The sequence below is a fragment of the Anastrepha obliqua genome, chromosome 2, assembly GCF_027943255.1.
Source record: "Anastrepha obliqua isolate idAnaObli1 chromosome 2, idAnaObli1_1.0, whole genome shotgun sequence".
Lineage (NCBI taxonomy): Eukaryota > Metazoa > Arthropoda > Insecta > Diptera > Tephritidae > Anastrepha > Anastrepha obliqua.
Window position 1 is genome coordinate 134,074,613 of NC_072893.1, and position 21,491 is coordinate 134,096,103.

Consider the following 21,491-nt stretch of genomic DNA (forward strand, 5'->3'; position numbering starts at 1 on the left):
GCAAAGGTTAAACATCAGACAAATATGCATGCTTGTAGAGTTTTAAGTTTTTTCGTTAATGTCTTAATTCAGGCCACAAAATGGTATTCACAGCTTAAAAATCTAAAGTATTATTTTTATAAATTTATAGTGTTTTGTTGTTTTTTAATTTAATTTTATTGAATATTTCCATTTTAATAAAATATTCGTTTTTGAAAAAATTTCGATACAACAGTTTTGATTTTCATTATTTTTTGCTTATACATCTGCAGGCGAGTGTACTTTGCTATTTTTGTTTGCCATAGCAGTATAATAAAAATATCAGAGCTAGTTGATTTTAAGCGCACTTTCTTGAATTTTGAATAAGACAAATAATTGAATATTCTACTTTTAGTATCATTCCTGATATCTTTTTACTGATTTTATTATTATTTTTGTAAACATTTAAGGCAACATTGAACATGAAAATTTGTTAATTTTTCCTTTTGTTTTTCCTTATTTTAGTGTTTTAGTTATATACATATACAAATAAAATATGAGGTTAGTTGAGTTTTAGGCTGATTGAAAATTACATTTACAGTATCCATGTACATACATATTCATATTTGTATCACTTATATAGAATATCATAGATTTCATTTTAAATACTAAATTGCAAAAACAAAAATATCTACACAATTACAAATTGCATAAAATAAATATTACATACAAATATATAAAATACAAATAAAAACTCAATAACTTAGCATATTCTCCTTAACTTTTAAAAATTAGAATACAAAAACATATTAAAATTTTATTAAGTGTTACAGGGACATAGCAAATTTTTGCAAAATTAATTAGCTTTCTAAGTAATCTCGTTAACTTAATTCATTGCTGCTTGACTTTATTTTTAGGCGTATATTATAAGAGCTTAATTTCTTCCTCAAAACCTTATCTTCTAATTGTCAATTGAGAGTATAAATATTCTTGCAATTAAAAATAATAATTACTGTTGCGGATGTGATTCTTCTTACGCTTACAAAATGTGTAGCCATTTCTGTGTTTTAAGCCTACTTTTTTAATTTTGGAATGCTTTTTGGTGAATAAAATCAATACGTTTAATAGAAGTTAAAAAAATATTTATTTTCCATTACATGGATGCCTTAACCTTTCAAATTTCAGGATCACAACAAATTTACGCATTACACCGTTTCCGTTGCTGTTTTGAGGTAGTAAAGCCACAAAACGAGTTTGCCTAGAGCTCTTAACTGCCATTTCAATAATCAAAACCATTCGAGTCAATTCGACTTTTTATTCGAGGTTGGTGGTAAGCAGGCTCTGTACAGATACGTGATTGGCATCGAATTTTTATACAGAAAAGTGAGAGTCAAATAGCAGTAAAAATGAAATGTTGTTCGCATTGGAATATGTACAATATTACTTATTGGAAGACACAAATATTTCAGTTAAATAAATGTGACCACTTCTGTGAGGCCCAGACCACCATTAATTATATCTACCACTAGGATGGTTTGATTAGGAGCGGCGCGCCTTATTGGCACTAGCAGCTAGACATACAAGTTAATACACACTGAGACTCATTTTGCGACTCTTTGCGGTTGTCTGTGATTATTTCTCTACTTCTAAAACTTAGACTATAATTTAGTGATGTCTATGTTTTGCTTTACTCGACACTTCCTAATTGCTTGTTTATACATACGAATAACAAATTGCAAAATGCCAATGAACGTCAATGAATGTCCCGAATATTTTATATAAGAAAATAAATTTTTATGTGTAAGCGGATGATTAACTGTTTGCGATTACACCTCTGATTTTCTCAATAAACATTATATCTATTCCCAGCTGTTGGCTGTTTATTTCACGCTAAACATCCATTGTTTGCCATGAATGTCGCTGCAACGCTGGAATCGAGGTCCACGAAGTCAGCTCCGTCTCCTGTGAACTGTGCTAACAAATCAGCATCGTGCAAGTAGTCATTTTTGATTGATATTTGATCGTGGAATGGTACGATCCCACTGCTGCCTCCTATCAAGGAGGTATTAAAATCTAACAGGTTGCTGTTACTGTTTTGATGGAGAGCTACGATGCTGTTATTGCTATTATTATTGTTATTGAGGCTTCCATGATGTAAGCTGGTGTCGACGAAGCTGTCACAATTACTCTCGAAGAGGAAGCGTTCAGCGGATTGGGCGGTGGTGTAAGGGCTCTGCGAGTCGACTAACTCATTTTTGACGAATTCTGTTGCTGTGGTGGGGGTGGACATTACTGAAAGTGGACTTACCATGTCGCCAAGTAGTACACTATTGTCATCGTTGCTTTGAACGGAGGTGGGTGTATGGGCTAATACCAAACCAAGACTATTTTCACAGCTTGGAATGTAATCAGAGAGCTGCTGGTTAATGCTTGGAACTGAGGCGGAACTAGCATTGGCGGCACCAATTTGGTGGGTGGTTAAAGTTTGAGAAGGAAGTTGCGGAAGAATGGCAGGCAAGCATATGCTTTCTTGTGACGGTGAAGCTAGGTAGCCAAGCTCCTGTGGCGTTGGTGACGGCTTACAGTAGCCATTTGGCAGATGCTGTTGTTGCGTGGGTAACTGGTGTAGCTGTTGGTTTACAGCAGCGGCTACTGCTGCAGCAGTGCGCGAAAATTTAATGGTTGACATCGGTGGGATCGCAGTGCGTTGCACTTCAAGGGCAGACCTATTGCTCAGTGAGCGGCTGCTTTGTATTTGCTGCTGTGTTTGAGACTGGGTTCCACTAGTAGTCCCACTTGTTGGCGTAGAGTCCCCATTAATAGTCCTACTATCATCTATATCAAGGGCAGCGAGGTACTTGTGAGCTGGCGACAGTAAAAGTTTAGATGGCAAATTCAACCCACCTGCATGTACACAGGTTATTACATGGCATTGCAACATATCTAGTAATTTGCGCCGTTCAGCTTCCAAAGTTCGTACCTGGGTCTTTAAATCGACATTCTGGGTCTCTAATTGCTCAGACTCTTTTATCAGATTTTGTGTACGCTCCCGTTTCTTCATTCGGCATTTGGTAGCAGCAATTTTGTTGCGCTCACGGCGACGGCGTCGCCGATCTTCATCCTCTGGTGTTAGCCCCTTTGGCGTCGCTTTGCATTCATTTTCTTCATCCGATGAGTCTTCGACATCTTCGTCGGGACGAGAATATTTGCAGTTTGGCTGATCGGAACCAGAGCTGGAATCACAAGTAGAAAGTTTTCGTTTGCTTTGAATGGAAAGTTTGAGACCAGCCTTGATTAGTTGCGAACAGGTCTGGAAGAAATAAATGGAAATGAATAGATAAGGAGGGGTTTCAGCTCGGAAAGCTTCGCTAACCGATTTCAGTAATTATTAAAAAGGTGCTTGTTTCATTTATGTACTTATAGTATTGTATATAGGCAAACACAAATAAGTAATCATGGTGGAATGCCCATTTGCTAAAATTTCTGTGTAATAAATTTCATTTCGTTAACAACATGCCTTATTCCAAAGTTTTATTTTGTTTACTTTTTTTAAAGAATAGGGAAAGAAACGTGGTTAGCAGTGGTATTTCAAAAATTTGCGAAGCCGTCTCATTATCTCACTTATGAAAGTTTTCACTCACAAGGGCCTATAGACTGATAAAGCTATTAAAGTGCTCAATTATGTAATGTTATAACTCTATTTGCATGGTGGCTACTAAACTAAGAATTTGTATGCGGCATTTTTCCTGGAAATTGGAGCGAATGCATCAGAAAATTCATACTATTCCTTTGGGCACGCAGCCACGGCAAGAACATGAATTGCTTACTTTTCAGCGCAAGTACATGCACATATGTGTATACCAGTATGTGTGTGTTTGTAAGTATTAAGTACATGCTTTTTTCCGTGATATACAAGTATGCGTGTAAGTAAATTAGACACAAGTTCATCAATGGCATTGGATTATTGAACTGTGGTTTCATTTCGGCTGACGAATCGCAATGGGCTACAATCGAATTACTACTGATAATTGCAGGATTTCCAAAAAAGATTCGGTATAAGAAAATCCTGTCTGTCACTAATAACCAAAAACGCCAAGACATTTGCAGCGGAGTGCACATCACATATTTGGTAGCAGTGTGGCACTGGTTCGAAGCTACCAAAAATGGCAACCTGTCTATTTTTTGCTTCAGCACAAAGCTGTACTGCGTAAGAGAGGTTGCTTTGCCTCAAGTATATATGTATGTACGCATATGAGTGCAGTTGGTTTTAAGAAACTATGCCGGCATATACATGCGTATTTACGTACATACCTACTTACATACAAGACAAACACATATGCATGATTTTAAATATGTATCAGGTTGTTACATATGATTCGCGCGATAATATTTAGATCGGCTTAATCACAAGAATACTCGTTTGTGTTTTCGAGTTGCACATAAATATTTAAACAAAAAAATGCTTAGAAGAGTTTGTGCAAATCTTCTTGCCCAGACATTAACGTACTACGAACTCGAAATTGAGATTCAAGTCGCTGTAATGGCAAAAAATATTTTAACACAAAATACACGTTGTGTTGTTCCACATACACATGTAATCAACTCATACATTGCAATCTATGTGTTTTCGCAAGCACATCTTCGAGATATACATATGTACATACTTGTATATATGTATATTCGCAAATCATAAAAGAGACTTTCGTAAGCTTGTAGTTTTTGCTCCTGTTATAAAATCAATGCAAACCGCACAAATCTTGATATCAAGAAAATTCGCACACCAATGCCACATCGTGTTTACAGTGGTCGCTGTGTATGCCCACACCTTAAAATGAATGAAGGCAATAATAATAAAACATTCATACTACATAAGTTTGTACAAATGCAGTTTTATTCATGCAGTCAATAATATGCTCACGCACACTGCAAAGGCATTAATGCAGTTCAATGTTGTGACCTAATTTTGCGAGCTACCATGGGATCGCGCTATTGAAATGACGCCTTAAGAGGACTCCATCGAAATGACAACTACAGGTGGGTGGAAGGAAATAACTTTCAACGTCCGACAACTTATTACGTCAATCGCTCGCGTCTGCACTTCACACCTTTTACGGGAGTTCCCAGATCAGTAAGCTATTCGATAGTATGCGTGCAGACACAACAATGAGCAAAACGGTGAAGTAACATTTGCATTGTGCCACTTATTCGCCACATAGCGATTCAAGTTGGAGGATCAACTTGCAATAAATTAAAAGGAAAATTTGATTGTTTCGGGAAATCAAGTTGTCGATAAATAACTGGAAGTCAGGGGTACATCAGAAATTACTTGTATGCCCATTGATTTATAATGATTACAATATTTTAATAATTTATTACATCTTTACATCGCGGCCGCCGTAGCCGAATGGGTTGGTGCGTGATTAACATTCGGAATTCACAGATAGAACGTTGGTTCGAATCTCGGTGAAACCAAAATTAATAAAAAAGATTTTTCTAATAGCGGTCGGCCCTTGGCAGGCAATGGCAAACCTTCGAGTGTATTTCTGCCATGAAAAAGCTCCTCATAAAAATATCTGCCGTTCGGAGTCGGCTTGAAACTGTAGGTCCCTCTATTTGTGGAACAACATCAAGACGCACACCACAAATAGGAGGAGGAGTTCGGCCAAACACCCAAAAAGGGTGTACGCGCCAATTATACATGTATATATATTACATCTTATCAGCCTGTCTAAGAATAAATTAGCATTGTACAAACTCACCTGCTGAACACTCGGTGGTGTGGTATTTGTTCCACCCGGTGAATCAACCGGTGAAGTAGAAGAACTGGAATGACTACTGTCCTGCGAAATAATCTGTAAAAGAGTTTGTGATATATTAGTCGCCGATTTAAATTAATTTATGAAATGATGAGCTTAGAAAACATATATGTATGCAAGATATTATAATGAAGAAGTATCTGAAATGTAGATGAATAATTTTATTACGAGTATTTCTATACCTGCGCATTCGGGGCACCGTTGAAACCACGCAAGGAGGCAGCACTGCCTGGTGTCGATGCAGCTGACCCATTATGTAAAGTCGTGAAATTGTAGTTGTCCATTGGATTTGTCATTGCAATCAATGAGTTGACAATTTCAGGTGTTTTTGGTGTAGAGCTAAGGCCGCAGCCGTCAATGCCCAGCAGTGATGTGGGTGTGTTGAGGTTAAACATTTTGTTTGTTATATCCGGTGCTTTATGTTTTAGATCGAAACTTCAGATAAGAGCGCTAATGAGCCACTTAATAATATACGTTTATGCAAAAGAAAGATGTCAGTTTAAATCACAGTTAAAGGCCTTGAATGATGTGTTCCAAAGTTGTTTTCTAGCGTTAACTTCCCACTAGCAACCCGTTTTTATTCTTAAGTATTATTAGTTATTTGTATCACAATTAAATATTTTATCAAAAGACAATATTACTTCGAATTCCACTTCTCATATAAAATGGAGTAACATTCACTTTTTTGGCGAAGGCAGACGCATAAAGACACTTGGTGTAGTTTTGGTTGCAGACTCTTAGCATAAAATATCTGGAATGATAAGAAATACGAACTAATTTAGTAAAGAAGCAGCAATTTAAAGACAGACTAATTTATTAAAATTTTAATTGATTTAGCGTTAATTAGAATTTATGAGTTAGAATTCGTGTTATTTTCAATTAATCTATTTATCACAACGTACACACACGCGTACCCATGCATATGTGTTCACATATACACCCAAGAATACACAGAAACCTTGGTTAAAAAGTTGTGAATTCAAGCAGTTGAGCCCACACGAAATCATGAAGGAGACACGAATATCCAATGAATGGCATCCATTTAAATACATACAAAGATATTTAGGCATCCACATACATATTTTCTCGCTATGTATCTCGAAACTCTTTCCGTTTTTGTACTAATCTAGCAAAGATCTGCCATAAAAACAATAATTTTGCATTTTGTTGCCTAAAATTATTTACTACCCAGATGTTTTCTGTACCGTGTTGTTCATATACATAGATGTACATATGTATATATGTATGTATATATGCTTATATATAAGTACATGTGTGTCTAAATGCGGTACGAGAGTGAACTGTTTTAATTTTTGGTATGCCCAAAGATTTTTTTAGTTCTGGTATAATAATACATACGCACGTATTTGTGCTTATGTTTGTCCGATGTTTGTAAAAACCATAAATCATAATATTTGAGCTTTTAAAAGTTCAAGTGGAGTAGAACACCTAGAAATTCCATATGGTGAATAGAATTGGACGGATGAAGCACTATTAGAATTTGCCCCAAGATTCGAATACACAAATGTATGTATACTTGTGCAAACATAAAAATACAAAAGCAGAGATAAATGATTCTTACTGTGCGTCAGACGTGAGTATAAGTGTGTACAAAAATACATACATATAGAAATAGGTTTGTCGGTGCCCATGAAGCTAATCATTGAGAAGAGAATTGTGAAAACAAAATATTATAAGAAAGAAAAGCCACTTGTTAATGTTTTTGACATATCCATGATTAACCAACAGGTTACAGTATTCAGCTCCGCAAGGTTGTATATACTCGTATATATGTATGTATCTGATTTGTAAAAGAAATAAGCTTCATCCAAACCCTTGGAGAAGGAATTGCGATCTTATTGCTTTCTTTTAACTGCGAATGTCTCAAGAAATGGCACCCATAAATACTACACAGGGCCAAATACAGCCATTTTCGAGTAACCTTCATTTATTCCAAACCAATAGATTACATATTATGCAAAATGCCTTCCATACCTACACCTTTATTAACTCCGATGATTGTGGCGCCGGATTATATCCATTTGAGGTCCGAATACGAAAACAGTAGGAGGCAATGAAGTGGCAACATTTTTTGGGAGAAATAGAACCGCCATGTAATTGATTAGTTTGAGAATATTAACAATAGAGTGGCGCATACACTTTTTGAGAGGTGCTTATAACGAGAACAAATTATAGCCCTTGGGAACAGCAGGTATATCTTATTGGAATTTTTTACATAGATTTCGCACTATCCGATAACGACCGCTATTAGCAAAAACTTTTATCATATTGACGTTTACTGAATATCTCAAATGGGGATCAAACTAGGATCTAAAGTCATTACGGCCCACAAAAACACACTTGGTTATGGCTGCATAATTAGTTTACAAAGATGTGCACATCCCATTTCAAAAGACCTATAGTATTTCAAATGCACACATTAGTCACAAAAGGAACAAAAAAGCAAATAAAATCGGAATGTGAAATGTAAAATTCTTTATTTGCTTTCACACTAAACTTGTTTTTATTAATAATGTTTGTTTCACTTCTTATTTTTTTTAGCTTAGTCTTTGTATGTATATAGGTGTGCATATTTTAATATAGGGTGGGCCATGTAAAATTTGCTTTTTGAATCGGCTATAAAAAAAAAACTAATCAATATTTTTTCAAACTTTTTTTTTTTATTTTGAAGATTGAACATTGTCATTTATGAATGAAAATATAATATCATTCAAATGACTGCCACGACTGGCTTTACAGTAGGCCATTCGATCAACCCAACTTTTAAGCACATTTTCGATTGTTTGGGCTCCAATTTCATGAATGATAACTTCGATTTCGTGTTTTAAAGCATCAATCGTCTCTGGATGGTTCGAATAGCATTTGTCCTTAACGGCTCCCCACAAAAAATAGTCCAACGGGCTTAAATCACAGCCCCGAGGCGGTCAATTGATATCGGAATTCAAAAACGGTAGCCAAAAGTGCGAGTGTAACTTTGGCAGTGTGACAAGTAGCAGCGTCCTGTTGAAACCAAATGTCGTCCATGTCATCCTCTTCAATTTTTGGAAACAAAAACTCGTTGAGCATGTCACGGTAATGCTCGCCATTTTCTGTAACCGCGGAAGAAGAAGAAGACTCACCACTTTAGAAATAGGTTTTCAATATTTCCCAATTTTGTTCAAGCGTACTATATAGCGTCCCATTTCGTAAATGTCAAACCTTTAAGTAACACATTTGACATGTAATTTGTGTTATCATTCTCAAAAAAATAGGTGGTTCAAAAAGCAAACGCTATATGGTCCACCCTGTATAAGCTGCGATTTTTTCTCTCTCCTTGCAGAATATGTGTTCATGTATGTATATATTTATTGTATATATGTTCGTACGATTGCGCATATTATTATAAGTTTTGGTTACTTATTTTTTTTTGAGTTTATTCAAATGCTTGCAATTAATTTCGGCACATCTCACTGTTGTTGGTATGCACACACATTTCAATGTCTTTTTTCATATTTTATTTTAAATAAATTTATTTGTACGACATGCGGTCGCTAAACTGTGTGCCATATATTATACGTTTGCAGTGGTATTGAATGCCTCTGAATCATTTCGCTGCTGACTTACTAAGTCTATATCATACAGACGAATATATTAATGTAGGTATGCACGTTTATTCATTCACAAGGAACTTAAGAAAATACTGCCACTGAAATATATGCACATCACAGAGTAATATGGAAAACCAAAAATTACTCCGAATGAATTTCGTAGACGTAAATATGATGATGTTTGGCCGCGCTTCTTTTCTAATTTGTGGTGTGCGTTCAGATGCTGTTCTACGGATGGAGTGGCTTACGGTTTTATGCCAATTCTGAACGTCACATGAGTTTTATTAGAAGAGTTTTAATGGTGGAAAACAAATTCAGAGATTTTTCATTGCCTGCTGAGAGCCGAAACGTTTCAATTATTGTATTCTTCCTTTTCGCAGTGGCATTGAACGCAGGTCCAACCGAATGGTAGTCACGCGCAAGCTTATTCCGTCACAGCGAACGGTTGTATACTCGTATATGTTAAATACATATGTAAATACATACCTTATAATATACTCGTATGTATTTGAAAGCACAAGTGCGAGAATATATTTGAGTAACAATTCGGCGGAACATCTTATTTTGAGCTGCTAATTGCGGTCGCAGCTGTGCACTGCTGCTTTGGAACGTTTTACTGGAATTGCATTAAATGCATACGTTTATATACATGTGTGTCATACGTGCCAATTTTTCGGCAAATATTCAAAAAGTGTACCAAGATTATCGCACACTAGTATTCTGTAGACATTTATGGAAAGACATTTTTAAGTATCCATACATATATTTATGTATTTATGTATGTTTACACAGTTCTTACAAATAATCAAAGTAACGGGTGTTTTTCATAGAAGTTCAGGCTTTTTCAAATAAATCCTAAAATAGTGAAATTTCATAAAAATGTATGTGCCCGTTTGGTCGCCAAAAGTTTGCCAAAACAAAAGAGTAGCTTTTTCTGACACATTTAAATGCGTAATAATGACGTGCAGAAGCAAAAAGTTGCGAATTATTTAGTTACAGAGCTCTACATTGTTGGTAGAGTTGCCTCCATCTTGAGTTTTGGAAAAATGTGAACCAATAACGCCATGGCATGCAAGCCGTACAAAAATTGCATTTTTAATTTTTTATTGTGCCCGCTGGTTCTATTTGGTCCGATTTAGTTCATATTCACTACGCGAGATTGAATATTTTTGGATCAAATCCACTGGAAATGTTATGCAAAATAAAAAAAAGCATTATAGAAATGTTTGAGTTTTGCTTTTCATGTCCAAACTATTGAGAGATTTTCAAAAATCTGTTCATGCAATACATACAAAAGCAATCACACTTACATATCTGTAGACACATGCATATACATACATATATTTTTATATTTGCTTAATAATTTGCAAAATGAATATTCAGGCATCCATACACATTTCTTGCCGTGGGTGTGGTGCATACAATGTCAAACTTTTTACTTATTGCCTGGGGAATGGATAGAGCGAGGGAGGTGTATACCTATTTCTCGAATGTGTGCGTCTGTGTATTTAATGGGATATTGGGGAGAGAAACCGGTACCAACGAAAACTTCAAAAGCTTTGTGTATGGGTATTTTATGGTGTTTATCCAACGTACTTTAACAATATCGTTTCGAGAATGGCTTTTTTGTTCGCGTGGGTGAATTTTGCCGTTTTGCAAACAAAGCAGAGATGGAGATGAAATTTAAAACTGTTGATTTTTAATTTTCGCGCTTATTAAGCTGCTTATCGAGGAAGCACGAAAACGTATATTAAATTGGATTCATTTTAAAAAAGCAGTATCCATAATTTATGAATCTGTCGTTTATGCAATAAAAGTCGTTAAAACAAAGAAATGAATTTATAAATTCTTGTACAAAGTAGAAATTAGGAAATTTAAATAAAAACGAAATATATTTCATTTGTTTTAATAAGTAGTCACACATTCAACATGCTTGCTTTGCTAAAGATATTAAATATGAAGTAGTATTATTGGGTATACCAAAGTTTCTCTTCTTCGCAGTATAAAATATATGTCCATATACTTATGTCCATATGTATATGTATTTGTGCCATTTGTATAAATACATTGATATTTAAACACTGTCATACATATGAAAAAGCAAAATTCATAAATCATTCGACTATTTTCAGTTTACTTTAATGTGTAGCCTACAAACGAATTTTCTTTTTGTTTAGACTCGCATTTTCGAGATATATTTAATGGAGCAAAATGATAACGCTTGACTGCAAGATGAAAGAAAAACTTTATTAATAAGTATATGGTTAAGAACATATAAATTCGCTTTTGGACTTCTCTGTAAACCATTTTGTCCTGACTTCCTGATGCAACGGATAACTGAAAATTAAAATTTTTCGAAGAAATGCAAAAAAAATAAAGCTTATCTACAAAATTTCCATAGAAAAAACTCCATAATTTGCAGTTTACACTTATGTTTTGATCTGGCCCATTATCAAAGTTAAATGGATGAAATGGTGGTGTTGAGAACGATATACGGTATTTGGAAAATTTGCTTTGATGTACACAGTTTAGACTCTTCTGGTTGAATGATAATCTTTTTGCAAATATTTTATTACTCGCAACTCTACAAATGCTTCTTATTGGCTAAAGTTAGAGTTCGGAAGACTTAAAAATCTAAGAAACCATGTGGAGCTACTTAAGCGCTATATGAAGTCCTATTGTGTTTTAATATTTTACAATATATAGAAAAGTTACCGAAGATTTCCTCATTTTTTAAAGTATACTTTCTATGGTTCTGAAATGCCGGCAAAGGGCGGAAAAGTTCAAAACTCGCTTGAAATATAGCAATTTTCGTAAGATATTTTGTATGCTTCTAGTCTGCCTCTGTATAAGTATTACCCGTACGTAATGAAAATCTGCGAGGAACAGGAATATGGTAAATTCCATCCTTAAGGTTTAATGTTCTACCCCACACATTCATATAAAAACCAATCGATTCCCTGCTGTTCCACTGGTGTCTCAATTGCATCACAATGTCATTGCTAATTAAAAGCAACTCTGCAATTTTCTAATTAAACGCTGTTGGTGTACCTTTAACGATTGTTGCGCTGTCGTCAATGAAATCGATCGAACTTATCTTATTGTGTGCTTATTTTGTTTTTTTGTCCTAATAGACATGAGCTCGTCTGTCCTAACCATTTTTATGATATTAAAGTAGTTTAAAATTTCATCAAGGAGGAAGCAGAGACTTCAAAATGGAGCTGGGTAGTATTTCATCGAATCGATATCGAATGTAGCTATTTGGCTTTTAAACAGGTGATACAAGTGCCTAAATTTTATTAAAAATGCTTGTACAGACTGTACTTGTATGTATGAGAAATATAAAAAATATACAAACATACATCAGTACTGCCGAAATATGCGAGCAAGTATTATTGTTGGCTTGTACATTTATTTTGCAAATAGAAATTGTAGGCAGTTTAATAAATAAATGTTGACTTTAAATTTGTTCTCGATTCCGTAAACTTTTTTATTGCTTTAAGCAGAAAAGTTAGTTCCATTTCCTTAATGGCATTATAATGTTCATATATGTACATAAACGAGCGTGTGCGCGTATGGGGTTTATTTTCGAGTTTCCGGTGTATGCGTACTTGTATGCTTTATATTTCATGTTACTTATGCACTTTGGCTAAAGAGCCATAAATTTCTGCGCCAATAAGGCAGATTTTTCGAGCTCGCCACCCAGTTTGGACATCGATAGTTCACACTCAATTGCCAAAAACGTCCTGTGGATGAATATTTTAGTGCTTAGCTAGTTGGCGCTTTGTTCATTTTCTGGAGCTATGTATGTATGCATAGTGTCTTGTATTTGTTTGCATACGAAAGTAAATATCTACATATGTGCTTATGTGCAAGCTTATGTACTTGTACATATGCTCACCAATTTGCATTGGTATTCCCATATTCAAATACAAACGTAGTTAGAACAGAATTCATGTGAACTGACCATGAAGTGTGGCGTCATTGGACATGTTTGCAGGAAAAGTTATTGAGGCAACATACCTATGCATACAGCAATGCGCATTTATACCGCACCGGCAAAGAGAAAAGTAAATGAAAATACTCAAGTATATAGCTCTGCGCTTATACACTTGCAAATTCTGAGTTCATTTGTGTGATTGGATTAAATGATGTGAATGTGTTGTTCCTGATGGTGCGTTTCAGTAGGGATTTGTCGTAACTAAATGCATGCATAGTTGGTACTTTATTATAGCTTCAGGCTGTTATGTCTCAATGCATACCCACACAAATTACATGCCAAAAATGATAAATCTTTTTTTCTCTAAAAATATATACACAAAATGTTAACATCTCCTCAATATTTTCACTTATTAGGTACGTTTGTTCCCAAATAATTTGGGCTCTTAAACATTTTTTGTTATAATAATACATATACTCGCCAGAAGTAATTTCAACATTTTATAGTGCAGCTGATAAGTGTGGTTCATTCGCATGCCGATAAAATACCAGAGATTAAATGTATCCACATCGAATGCAAAAAGTTCATATCAGTAAAGTGTCGAACGGTCACAATCATTTTTCTACTTCTCCATTCCCGACGCCTGAGCATTAGTAAGGTTACCGTTTATAATATAATTTACTGATAAGATCACTAACAAAACTGAGGGTTTTCAGTCTGATCGAGTTCTTTATTCAAGCGCTAGGCTACAAAATTTTACCGAAATTCGAGAGAATCCGTTGAAGAGAGTGTTACCCTTAGAGTTTCTCTCTCTTCTCCTATTTCTGCAGCCAGGCTTACAAAATATTTTCTCTTATTTTAATGGTTAATATACGTATACCCTGACTACAAACTATACGGGGCCCGATGGCGGGGAGAAACCAATCTTCCAAATACAAAAAATGCTTAATTCGTACGATATTCTATATGACATACATGAAATTATATATTTAATATAATAAAATATAGGCATACCATAAATACATACATATACATATAGACATATTGCACGTAACCTAAATGCGACAGTGATACGTGGAAGGAAAATAACATTAGATGCATGAGGCTAGCCTATTCAAAATATATATGTATGTATATATTGCCAATTTTTTTTTTTTAAATAGGTAATTCATAAAAAGAGACTTATATTGTCCTGTATGACAAAAAACTGCAGGTCGAGCTTTTGGCACTCCTTTAAGAAATAGTTTGGATTAGATAGTAATCGTTTGAAGAGCCCAACTCATTATCATTTTTGGCCTATACAATAGACATGAATAATGCCCAGGTTGCGTGTCATTTGCTCTTTGAATGGCTCCTTAAAATATGTATATTGCCAGCGTGGCTGACAAATTCGGATATTGCACGGTTATGTGCTGAAACCATGTATCAGTTGTCGTTTATTTACGCATTCAAAATGAATACATTCCCACCACATGCATACCACTGTATTTACTTACATATGTATGTATATAAAAGTATCACTCGTTTTCTCTGTTGGCCTTGACACACTAAACGCAAAGATATACGGGGAAGTACATAACCCTTAATGCAATGTACATACTCGTATATATGTAGATATTTTCATACATAAGCTAAGAAAACTGAAGCACTCCCATTTACGTAAATAAATACATATGCGTAAATCGACGCATATACTTGTGTCTGGTGTATTCCAGGTTTTATGGTTTAGTGTAATCCATTTATTTAGCGTCGAAATTTTGCTTGTGATATATTCTGAGCGATATGAAATATCGCGGATATTTTTGGCTTCAAATAAGCTTTGTATGGCTTCATACATTGAAAACAACTAAACAAGGCGGATATCCTTGCCACTAAGACGCAGTTTTGTATATATTATAGGACCCCAGTGGTGTAATTTGAGATAAGTATAATTTAAGATTAATTGAATCACTCTTACTGTACTATACGAGAACGAGCGTTGTGGTAGATTAACTAGTTCAAAAATGTCTTCGGATTAAACAACGATACTAAAATAAAGTGTTTAGCAAATAAAGGTTAATGTGTTAATTCTGATATACAAAGTAGTGTAACGCATGGCTCAAATTCTTGGGGGGTGATAATGTTTTTAAGAAAGTTACAACATAAATAAATCTCTTAGTAAAACGAGTTTTATTTAATTTATCGCATTTTTACATGCTTACTTCTGCTTCGTATTTTTTCTCTTTCATTTGAAATTGCTTCTCATATTTTTTCTATTCCCTTTAGAGGTAAGTACTTATGTATTAGTTTCCTATAATGAATTCATAATATGTGGGTGGGTGGGTGTTTTTATACAGACACTGCGTATATTCATTTGTATGTGCGGTTAGTTTCGAGTCTATGCCAACAGCGCCTCAAAGTCTCGAGTACCCTTCTCATTGCCGCCCGAGTGTCATGTTGTATGCTACACAAACGCACGCGTCTACGCAATGGAAGCCGCTCAAATAAGGACATGCAGAAAAATGAAAATGGCAAAGTAATACAAATAAGAATACCATAAAAGACGGAACAAGAAAATGTGGAGAATTCGAACTTTACGCGTTGTTCATGAGTTAATTGGAATTCGAAATCGAAAAAAGTTTTGTAAACGCGGCTCGAGAAAAAATCGAAAAAAGTTTTGTAAACTCTATGTAGCAGCTAGTACAAATAATGAATATATTAACTTTTTTTTATAACAGGTTGGAAAACATGGATGCGCAAGTGATATGATAAGTATGATGTATTTTATACGTAAAATAGTACGGATTTTTTTTATATGCATACATATGTATGTATGTATGTATAAGCAGTTGATTTGCATACGCCATTTCTGCTTCTATTATATGATATTTTCGGTTGTCAATTACAGCTTTTTATTAGATGTATTTCTAGGTTTCGTATGCTTTTTAGTTCTTTTTTCATGAATTGTGTGATAATAATTAATTTTGATTCACTTTGTTTACATGAAAGTAATCGAGTGAGCGGCCGCCGTAGCCGAATGAGTTGGTGCGTGATTATCATTCGGAATTCACAGAGAGAACGTTGGTTCGAATCTCGGTGAAACACCAAAATTAAGAAAAACATTTTTCTAATAGCGGTCGGCCCTTGGCAGGCAATGGCAAACCTTCGAGTGTCTTTCTGCCATGAAAAAGCTCCACATAAAAATATCTGCCGTTCGGAGTCGGCTTGAAACTGTAGGTCCCTCCATTTGTGGAACAACATCAAGGCGCACACCACAAATAGGCGGAGGAGCTCGGCCAAACACCCAAAAAGGGTGTACGCGCCAATTATATATATATAACTATATATATATCGAGTGAGTAGGGGGTCGAATTTTTCGCCCGCACGCCACTGCTTATTGTTATGTATACGCCCTGACAACAGGGCTGAATGATGAATAAAAAATTAAATTAAAAATAAAAATCTTCCCTCTATTTAAAGGTTACATCCTTTAACTGTCCACATTTGAATCCATCATAACTGATATATGTAAATATTATAATTAGAAAATGCAAAAACTGTGGCTGGAAAATTACTTGATGCAGTTAAATTACTTAGAACCAACAATTGTCTTTTGTATATTTTTACGGGTATATTAAAGCTAGAAAGTAGTTGATTTTCGATGGTGCGGCACGAGTTTCTAGTCGTTACTATTAATTGCTACGGCGTTTAAGGGTCCTCCCCAAGCTTCTCCCATTTATCTTCGTCTATAGCCAGAACATTTTGTGAGATTTATGATTACATTTATGGTTTCTTTTTTTATGACCGCCATCACCTTTGCCATCAGTGCAAAGCGGCATGAGACACGTTTACTGATGACATTGTTGCATTGACGCATCACACGCTACGTACGCCAGTATGGCAGTGCACCGCTGCAGCGTTGCGCAACAACAGCTGCGGCAGCCACGACGCTTCCGCCAATGCCATTGCTCATGTCGCCGCTGCATTTTTAGCGAGCTGCATGCTGTTACAGCTACTGCTGTTGCTCCATTGTATTTGCCGGCCATAAAATTCATAGCGCTTTCATGCATCCTTTGACATTGAATTAACTATAATTTTCTGCATCTCGTCACCCCGCCTCAGTTCTTTTGCATTATTTTTTCCCACTCGCATTTGTACAAATATCGTAATAAAAATTTGAGTGCTCCCCACCTCCGTATGCATGATGTGTTTTCTCTCTGTACGAGCACATGTGTGTTTATGTGTGCACATGGGAAAAACACATATGCATGAGCGTAATTAGACGAAATGCTAGTAAAATTTAAATTCAGCTGCACCGTAACGCTCAAAGCAACACCGCCACCATGTACACCGTATTGGGACTATGAGCAATTGCAAAAACAACACTTACAAAAATGACAACACCGAGAAACAATGAGCAACTTTGTTATAGTTGTTGAGTGCATTTCTTATTTTTATTTTTACTTTTTAATTTCATTTTGAATTCTTTTAATGTGTTGTTATATTTGAGCCATAAAATCAACTTGTGGTATATTTGTACATATGTATGTAAACATGCATATTTGAGTCATAACTTTTCTTTTCATTTAAGTGGGTTATTTAGAAGTTCATGCCGCTTACACGCCCTACAAACTTCCTCTGTTAGTGTGCAAAAGGTTGAAACTAATTTTATTGCAAATTAGTTTTATTTGTCGACTAATTGTAAACGGAGTCTTATTTCTTTTAATAAAACCTCCTACGAAAATGTGGAGTGGCCTTGCAAGCGGCATAGTGTCAACCATAACTTCGATTGAAGCCCAACTTGTGTAGTTGAGTATTAGTGTAGTTTATGTGTGCTTGCTTTTAGCAATGTATATTTATCCAGAAAGCTTCATGTTCGTAAAAGCTTTATAACGCGTGTGGCATTTATAAACTTTTAAGACGAACCACTATAGGGAAAACTCGGTCATAAACTGAGAAAGTGTGTAGAATTACTACTAATACATGTTTTTGTAACTGAGTGAATGCGTATTGGGCATATTTCTTGCAGCATTACTTGTTTACCAACTATATAAATTCTCATGCTTATCGTGGATAGAATTCATTGGGCTCCACAACACTATTTAATTGAAACATCACAACGAATACACTATCTTCGTTTGACTGACTCAGTATCTGCTATTGAAACCACTTTTTCTCATTGTAACGCTTCGAGATGCATCAATTAAGACAGAATTTGACCCATCATCGACCTTTCTGAATGTGTGCCAGAAGTGAGTGTAACTGCTTCATTCATTTTTAAACCTATCGAGTTTTTCTGTTATAATCAATGTCGTGCTGTTGTCCCACTGACAGTTGACTTGCTCTTGGTATTCGTAAAATTGGCAATGGCAATGTTTTGCATTTCTTTAAGTGTTGTCGTTGCAATTGCTATCTATCGTTTAAATATATTCTCACTTTAATATTTTTCTTTCATTATTGGTTGGTTTTTGGTTTGTGTCAGTCGGTTGTTTCAATTACGTTAGCAATTGTAGATCGTGCCTCAATGCTTAAGTGTGGCGCTTTAGGAATTTAATTCATTCAAATTATGGTGAATGAGTAGGAGCTGCAAATAAAAGATAAATACAACATTATTTACTCACTCGCGGACTCTCCGACTCGCCGTTCCCCATTTCTTTTACTCGAATGCAATGTTTTGAATGCATGAATGAAATTTCGTTTGGCTTTTTCTTCTCTATTAAATGGTAATACATTTTGTTTAACTATTGACTGACGTTTGTATTACACTTAGAGAGGTTACATTTGATTGTTATGTGGTCACTGAAAGTGTTGTTGGGGTTAGTAATGTATTACATTTGTGTGATGCCAAGGAATTTCAGTTGATTCTAGCCATAGAATATCGGACAAAGTTCATTCAGTTAGTTGTTTGTGTGCACCTTAGTAGTGATTGAGTTTTTTACCAAACCGAAATGTGAGAAAACCGTGCCAATGTGTTTCATATTCACGCTCAACGTTCTTTATTCGACTTTTTCACACTTTGCGTCAGTGCTTTTGTATGTTTTTTTCTTTAATATAATATCCCAACATCACAATTTATCCGATTTTGCTGGTATTAGAGTGATCAAACGTCGAATGTGAGCATATGTGGGATTGTACATATGTATGTGAGTGAGGCAACCGTAATTGGTATGCACAGCACAATAGGCCGCATCAATTAGCACTACAATGAATTAACGCCAAATATTAATAATTACAATTTATTTAGCTTTAATACTACACAATGGCTAAAATTCGGTATGTTGTTAAGCAAACTTTGCTACCGCTTTGCACCTTCGTTCTCCGCATAAATACAGCTAATTTATTTCAGGCAAACAAAAACACGGCAAGCATTTGTAACTCATTTATACTTGTATTCGTATTTACAAGTTAATATTTGTGAATCATTGGGCTTTGTTTTTTAATGTTCGGGCGACCTAACAAAACTGGCAAAATTAAAAGTCCTTATTGTTTTGTTTTATTTCTATATTTCTTATTCCAGCCATCTAAATACGTATACGTACATACACGGTATAAATACACAACTACTATAAATATATAATTGTATATTACTTATAAATTATGCAATAAACGAATGTATGGTTTAATTTTTTCATTATAATAAGAATTCTATTGCTTTTTTAGAAATATTTTATTACATTAGAAAAAATGTGCTAAAATAACGCCAATGACATAAATAGGCCCTACTTTTTCATGAATCTTTTAACAGAAAGTAAGTGCCTTTTGCGAGTTTGGCTGAGCTACTCCTCCTATTTTTGGTGTGTGTATTTTCCACGGTATTTAAAAAAAGTAAAATCCGCACTTGTCTGCATACTTTGTAATAGTTATTAAAACAAACTTTTATCATTACTAATTATTTTTTAATTTAGCTCCTAATTCCTGATTCTGCCACCGTGCACCCTGTATATCTAACTACCTAACTACATACGTATATTTACTTTATTCAACTCGTTGTTTACTATGATAGCAAATAGTTAACAGCGTTTGTCTTGCTAAATATTAATCAACCTTCCATTCGTATATACTCGTATGTATTCCTTTTTAATTAATTTCGAATTGGATTTTTCTTTATTGCTGCCGCTTTATTCACCACTCATATACTTATATATACTTGTGTTTTAGGGTATTTAAATAACAATTACGAAAGATGATAGAATATTAATAAGCAAAGTTTTTAACTAACCGAATACCAAACTAATCAGAAATTTGTTAAATTAATGCAAATGTTAAGAAGATATAACTTGCTTCAGGAAGCTAATCAACACAGGAAAATTTCAGAATAATATAAATTTGACTATGCCGAGCCATAACAAAGAAGAAAATATTTTTCTTTAAGTCTGGGCTTTGTTTATTCAACCAAACCAACAGTTGATTTTGATGGTTCGGAAACAGTTCCGCAAGGTAGGGCATATATTGACATAAACTGGTGGTGTGTGCCTAATATGTTGGTTGCGTCTCGCGTAAAACATTACTTACAAGCCGCCATATTTGCATAGAGCAATATGTAAATTTTGTGGCTCCATTCCAGTCTTTGGCTCTTTGTAGGAAATGAAGAGGTGGATAAGCTCTAAACTTACATAGAAACATTAGAATAGCCATAAAGAAATAGATTCATTTGTGGAATGCAAGTGGCAGTGATAGCATTCACATATTCGACCCACGACTGTCCATTATTGTTCGATACCATTTTTGTTTGAAGACGACAGGCAACGTCATAAAAACAAAAAACAAATTAAAAAAATTAGCGAACAAACTTGTGATCACTGCTTGCAGCTAGCTTGGTTGGAAATCGGTGTTTCAAGTGAATTTGAAATGAAACTAGTTTTTTTCATTCCATTTTCGATGCAAAGTGTTAATTGCTTTGCTTACGTTAAATCAATTCGCATCAATGTTATATACCATATAGTTAAACAAATTTTTTATACTTACAACAAAATAATTTTCTATACCCTATATCAAATAAAAAAAATATTTATTTCATTTGTACGACATTTAGGCCATGTCTTATCTGGTGAGAAAAAATAAGGTAATTACTTTTTCTCTGCAATGTATAATGATTATATAGTGATTGTCGATGCATTGATAATTTATTCGTCGTTTACATTTGACCTGTACGGCACGTATACATTCTTTGAAAAAGTAAAGCTTTAATAA

At 34.8% G+C, this 21,491-nt stretch overlaps 1 protein-coding gene across 3 annotated transcripts in view; it reads right to left on the minus strand.

Moving 5' to 3' along the window:
* Positions 1-734: 734 nt before the first annotated feature.
* The window catches only part of LOC129237988 (activating transcription factor 3), a 40,533-nt gene continuing 19,776 nt past the window's right edge, over positions 735-21,491 (minus strand). For 2 of the 3 annotated variants that reach the window (XM_054873011.1, XM_054873012.1), the window contains 3 exons: positions 5,957-6,525; positions 5,718-5,810; positions 735-3,268 (listed from right to left, as the gene is read on the minus strand). In XM_054873011.1, coding sequence (XP_054728986.1) covers positions 1,844-3,268; positions 5,718-5,810; positions 5,957-6,169 — 1,731 coding nt within the window. In that variant the 5' untranslated portion in view covers positions 6,170-6,525 and the 3' untranslated portion in view covers positions 735-1,843. The remainder of the gene's footprint in view (positions 3,269-5,717; positions 5,811-5,956; positions 6,526-21,491) is intronic. The other variant, XM_054873013.1, reaches the window with a different exon arrangement.